The sequence below is a fragment of the Rhinopithecus roxellana genome, chromosome 16 (genome assembly GCF_007565055.1).
Source record: "Rhinopithecus roxellana isolate Shanxi Qingling chromosome 16, ASM756505v1, whole genome shotgun sequence".
In the NCBI taxonomy this organism is placed as follows: domain Eukaryota; kingdom Metazoa; phylum Chordata; class Mammalia; order Primates; family Cercopithecidae; genus Rhinopithecus; species Rhinopithecus roxellana.
In genome coordinates this window covers 73,251,547-73,258,194 of record NC_044564.1, presented here as the reverse complement: position 1 = coordinate 73,258,194, position 6,648 = coordinate 73,251,547, and the positions used below count along the sequence as shown (strand labels likewise).

The window sequence follows — 6,648 nt, the reverse complement described above, 5'->3', positions numbered from 1 at the left end:
ACCAAAAAAAATCCAGGTCCAGATGGATTTACAGATCAATTCTACCAGAGGTACAAAGAGGAGCTGGTACCGTTTCTTCAGAAACTCTTCCAAACAATTGAAAAGGAGAGGCTCCTCCCTAAGTCATTTTATGAGGCCAGCATCATCCTGATACCAAAACCTGGCAGAGATACAGCAAAAAAGAAAACTTCAGGCCAATATCCTCGATGAATATCGATGCAAAAATACTGAGGAATAAAATACTGGCAAACTGAATCCAGAAGCACATCAAAAAGCTTATCCTCCATGATCAAGTCAGCTTCATCCCTGGGACGCAAGGCTGGTTCAACATACTCAAATCAATAAATGTAATTCATCACATAAACAGAACTAAAGACAAAAACCACATGATTATCTCAATAGATGCAGAAGAGGACTTTGATAAAATTCAACATCGCTTCATGTTAAAAACTCTCAATAAACTAGGTATTGAAGGAACATATCTCAAAATAATAAGAGCCAGATATGATAAACGCACAGCCACTATCATACCGAATTGGCAAAAGCTGATAGCATTCCCCTTGAAAACCAACACAAGGATTCCCTCTCTCACCACTCTTATTCAACATAGTATTGGATGTTCTAGCCAGGGCAAGCAGGCAAGAAAAAAAAATGAAGGGTATTCAAATAGGAAGAGAGGAACTCAAATTGTCTTTGTTTGCAGACGACATCTAGAAAATGTCTTTCTATATCTAGAAAACCACATCATCTCTGCCCAAAAGCTTCTTAAACTGATAAGCAACTTCAGGATACAAGTCTCAGGATACAAAATCAATGTGCAGAAATCACAAGCATTTCTTTACACCAATAACAGACAAGAAGAGAGTGCAATCATGAAAGAACTGCCATTCACAATTGTTACAAAGAGAATAAAATACCTAGGAATACAGCTAACAAGGGAAGTGAAGGACCTCTTCAAGGGCAACTATAAACCACTGCTCAAGGAAATCAGAGAGGACACAAGCAGATGGAAAAACATTCCATGCTCATGGATAGGAAGAATCAATACTGTGAAAATGGCCATACTGCCTGAAGCAATTTATAGATTCGATGCTATTCCATTAAACTACCATTGAAATTATTCCAGAATTAGAAAAAACTATTTTAAAATTCATAAGGAACCAAAAAAGAGCTCATATAGCCAGGTCAATCCTAAGCAAAAAGAACAAAACCAGAGGCATCATGCTACCTGACTTCTAACTATACTATAAGGCTATAGTAACCAAAAGAGCGTACTATTGATATACAAACAAGTACATAGACCAATGGAACAAAATATAGAACTCAGAAATAAAACCACACATCTAAAAGCATCTGATCTTTGACAAACCTGACAAAAATAAGCCATGTGGAAAGGAATCCCTATTTAACAAATGATGCAAGGAGAACTAGCTAGCCATAGGCAGAAAACTGAAACTGAACCTCTTCCTTACACCTTATACAAAATTAACTCAAGATGGATTAAAGACTTAAATGTAAAACCCAAAACTATAACAACCCTAGAAGAAAATCAGGACATAGGCATGACCAAAGATTTTATGATGAAATTGGTCAAAAGCAATTGCAAGGAAAGCAAAAATTGACAAATGGGATATAATTAAACTAAAGAGCTTCTGCACAAAAGAAACTATCATAGAGAGAACAGAAAGCTTACAGAATGGGAGAAAATTTTTGCAATCTATCCATCTGACAAAGGTCTAATATCTAGAATCTTCAAGGAACTTAAGCAAATTTACAAGAAAAATAAAAAAAGAAATACATTAAAAGGCGGGCAAAATACATGAACAGACACTTCTCAAAACAAGACATACATGCAGCCAACAAATATGAAAAAAGCTCAGCATCACTGATCTTTAGAGAAATGCAAATCAAAACCAAAATGAGATACCATCTCATGCCAGTCAGAATGATGATTATTAAAAAGTCAAGAAACAAGATATGCTGGTGAGGTTGCAGAGAAATAGGAACATTTTACACTGTTGGTGGGAATGTAAATTAATTCAACTATTGTGGATGATGGTGTGGTGATTCCTCAAAGATTTTGAACCAGAAAGATCATTTGACCCAGCAATCCCTTTACTAGATATATACCCCCCAAAATATAAATCACTCTAGTATAAAGATACATGTGGCTGGGTGTGGTGGCTCATGCCTATAATCCCAGCACTTTGGGAGGCCAAGGTGGGTGGATCTCCTGAGGTTAGGAGTTTGAGGCCAGCCTGGCCAACATAGTGAAACCTCATCTCTACTAAAAATACAAAAACTAGTTGGGCATGGTAGTGCATGCCTGTAATCCCAGCTACTCAGGAGGCTGATGCAGAGAATCACTTGAACCTGGGAGGTGGAGGTTGCAGTAAGCCAAGACTGCACCACTGCACTCCATCCTGGGCAACAGAAACAAACAAACAAACAAACCACAAAAAAGCCCCAGACCAGATGGCTTCACAGCCAAATTCAAAGAAGAGCTGGTACCAATTCTAGTGAAACTATTTCCCCCCCCCCAAAAAAGAGGAGGGACTCCTCCCTAATTCATTCTGTGAAGCCAACATCACCCTAATACCAAAACCTGGCAAAAACAATGAAAAACACAAACAACAGGCCAATATCCCTGAAGAACATAGGTGCAAAAATCCTCTAGAAAATACTAGCAAACTGAATTCAACATATATCAACAAGTTAATTCATCATGATCAAGTAGGCTTTATTCCTGGGATGTAAATTTGGTTCAACATAGAGAAATTAATAAATGTTATTCATCAGATAAATATAATTAAAAGCAAAACCATATAATAGCCTCAAAAGACATGGAAAAAAATTTCAATAGAATCCACCATCCCTTCATGCTAAAAACTCTCAAGAAACTAGGCATCAAAGGAACATCCCTCAAAATAATAAGAGACATCTACGACAAACCCACAGCTAACATCAAACTGAATGGGCAGAAACTGGAAGCATTCCCCTTGAGAACTAGAGCAAGACAAGGATGTCCACTCTCAACCACTCCTATTCAAAATAGTACTAGAACTTCTAGCTAGAGCAATCAGGTAAGAGAAAGAAAGAAATGGCATAGGAAAGGAAGAAGTCAAACTACCTCTCTGAGTGGAAGATATAATCCTATACCTAGAAAACCCTAAAGACTCTATGAAAAGGCTGCTCAAGCTGATAAACAACTTCACTAATGTTTCAGGATACAAATTACTGTACAAAAATCAGTAGAATTTCTGTACATCAATAATGTTCAAGCTGAGAGTCAAATCAAGAATGTAATCCATGTAGCCACACAAAAATAAAACACCTAGGAATATATTTAATAAATGAGGTGAAAGACATCTGCAAGGAGAACTACAAAACACTGCCGAAAGAAATCATAGATGAAACAAACAAATGGAAAAACATTCCCTGTTCATAGATTAGAAGAATCAATATTGTTAAAATGGCCACACTGCCCAAGGCAATCTACAGATTTGATGCTATTCCTATCAAACGACCAATGTCATTTTCACAAAACTGGAAAAAAAAACTATTGTAAAATTCATATGGATCCAAAAAAGAGTCCAAATAGCTAAAGCAATTCTAAACAAAAAGAGCAAATCCAGAAGCATCACATTACTGACTTCAAACTATACTATAAGATGACAGTAATCAAAAGCAGACACAGACCAATGAAACAAAATAGAGAACTCATAAATAAAGCCACATGTCTACAGCCATCTGATCTCCTATAAATCCTACAAAAATAAGCAATGGGGAAAAGACTCCCTAGTCAACAAATGGTGCTGGGATAGCTGAGTAGCCATATGCAGAAGAATAAAACTGGACCCCTACCTTTCACCATATATAACAATTAACTCAAGATTAAAGATTTAAATGGGAGTAAATCTTTAGTATTCTCAGCACGCATACAAAAACAAAACTGTTAACTATGTCAGGTGATGAATGTGTTAATTAGCTGTAGATTATGTAATGTGTAGAAGTCATTACACAAGGTGTACTTATACCTCAACACTGTGTTTTACACTTTAAATAATACATTTTAATCATATCTCAATAAAGAAATATTTAAAGGTTTTACTCAAATTCAGCTATTCTTTGAAAATGATGCTTAGAAAACATTTGAAATATATGCATGGTGATGTTAACCCATACTATTCTCCAGGTATCACCCTATTTCCTACCACCACAAACAAGCTTTCCAAGATGACCTTCTATACATAGTGCACCTAATGCCACTTCTTGTGTTTCTTCTTCAAACTACTCCCATCTGGTCTCTGTCCCATTCATTCTGCAAAACCAGATCATCCTAAGATCAGTGGTGGAGTATGTTTCAGATCCAGTAGAACAGGTCAGTCTCCATCTTCCCTGAAAGCACTACTGTTCCCTTCATTAGTCTCTCCCTCATTCTTCCTTATTTCTTCATCTAAGTACACTGGCCACTCAATCTCAGTGTCTTTTGTAGACTCTCCTTCTCTGCTGTACCTTTAAATATTAACAGTCTGCAGAACATAGATTAGTCTTCATCTAATTTTCTCCTCTTATTTATACGTGATCACATCCATTCCCATGCCCTCATTACCAGAAATACAATAAAGAATCTTAAATTAATACCTATGCCCATGGTATTTGTTCATTCTAGGCCAGCATTCCCAACTGCCAATAAGACCTCTGCACTTTCATGTCTCCCAGGCGCTTTGGGAAGAACATCAATTTTTTTCCCCTTCCCAGCATCATTTACACCTAAAGATTCTGGTGTGAGAACATAATTTTCCTTTACTTCTCTCTGAAGCACTTAATATAATTGAAATGATACAAACATTCGTATGGTTTTTATGTCGCCTTCCCTCTCAGACTGAGAATTCCAACACAGCAGAAACGGTATGCTCTAGCCACCTGTATTACTTGAAGGAATTTCTGCAGTCTGCCACTTACTTAGTTCACAAATATAATGTGAATGGAATGAATGAACAATTAAATTTTGCAATCCTTTCTTTAATTTGGCTTAGGTTTTAGAATAAACAAAATGAAAATTTTATTTGATAAACATTTAATAAATCAAAACTGCAAATTTAATAACATTAAATGGTGAACATATTTTGTAAATGTTAATACAATGTGAAGATTAACATGTTATATGTAAAATATCTAAATATTATAAATACAATAGATGCAAAACAATGGAAATAAATAAATAACATCAGGGGAGTCATCTCTTAGACTCCCATGCCGCTGGAGATGAATGTTTTGAACATATACTTGCTTAATATACTGATGAAGTATTTGCTGAATTTATCTCAACCAATTCAGTAACTAAAGCAGAAATGAGTCTTTTAAAACATCCAAGATCACATGTACAAGTGTGACATGGCAGATTAGTCAATGAGAATTATTTCAAGAGTACTCCATGTCTCCTTCCTTACTTCTCAATCTTTGTTGTGAGTTTGTTGATAAAGAGAAGGATCTCATGACTTCCACTCTGACAACTTCCCAGGCACAGTCACTATGTTTCTTCTCTTTCAGGAAGAGACGGATTCCCTGGAAGTACCTTCTCAAGGCCAGTGTAGGGCTCCCAATCACCCCAGCAGATTCTCCCTCTCCCACTGCCTGAACCAAGCAGGTCTCCAGGTATTCTAGCTGCTGATGAAGTCCAGTATGGAGCTGGTCCAGGAGGGTCATGTTCCAGGCAGCAGAGGAGCACTCTGTGTTGAAGAGGCTGAAGATCTGCTGCAGCATCTTATGGAGGACAGACATAGTCTGGGCCTTCTGCAACTGGCTGACTTCCACCATCTCCTGGGGAAATCTGAAGTCTCTTCTGTCCTTAAGGTACAAGAAAAGGGAGATCCATTTCATTTGGCCCAGAAGCACCAAAGTCTTCTTTCCTATCAGACTATGGTTCTGAGGCAGGTCACATCCCAGCGATCCAAAAGAGCCACAGCTGCACACTACTAGGGCCACCACCAGAGAGTAGAGGCTGGCCATTGGGAAATGAGGGTGCTGCTGGCCTGGCGGAGCTGGGGTCTGAGTGTAACTTGGAGCCTAGGTTCTCTGAAGACATTTGCTATACATGGCTTTTAATAGGAAACAAATAGTTTTCATTTTCTGCATTCCTCTACACTTACTTCCCTTTCTTTTTATTTTTTTATTCTCCATACGACCTAAGAAGAAACATCACTCCATACTATTAATTTTGCAATACAAGTTTAATTTTCCTAGTAAACTTTAGAGGTGTGAATCAAAATGGATATTTATCAATTACATGAGAAACATCTTTGTCCTAAAGACCTAAGCGTATATATGTATGTAAACACACACACACATACACGTGTGCATGTGCACACATTTTTATATATATATAAAAACATTGCTTTTTCTGTTCTAGGAACAAATTTTGAGCCCTGATCCTAGGCTCTATTTTTATCCTCCATACTTTACATAGGAAATGAGACTCCCCCACCTCTATGGGTGAATGTAGTTAGGGATATACCAGACCAGCTATGGCGTTGAAACTCATTAGGACTGGGTTTGTTTACTGTTTTATTCACAGCAGAGATTGATGGGTATTGGTGAATGAACTTCCGTGAAATTTCTCTTCCTTCTAAAATGCATTTATTGAGG

At 37.3% G+C, this 6,648-nt stretch overlaps 1 protein-coding gene across 1 annotated transcript; it reads right to left on the bottom strand.

The window, feature by feature from the left end:
* Window positions 1–5,079: 5,079 nt before the first annotated feature.
* Window positions 5,080–6,012, bottom strand: LOC104670274 (interferon omega-1-like). The gene has a single exon (XM_010373455.2). It carries the CDS (start codon window positions 6,010–6,012, stop codon window positions 5,425–5,427), a length of 588 nt encoding a protein of 195 aa, XP_010371757.1. The 3' UTR covers window positions 5,080–5,424.
* Window positions 6,013–6,648: the final 636 nt, after the last annotated feature.

Excerpts from the sequence above, each read along its gene's own strand:
- LOC104670274 (XM_010373455.2), bottom strand. The coding sequence starts at position 6,012 with ATGGCCAGCCTCTACTCTCTGGTGGTGGCCCTAGTAGTGTGCAGCTGT.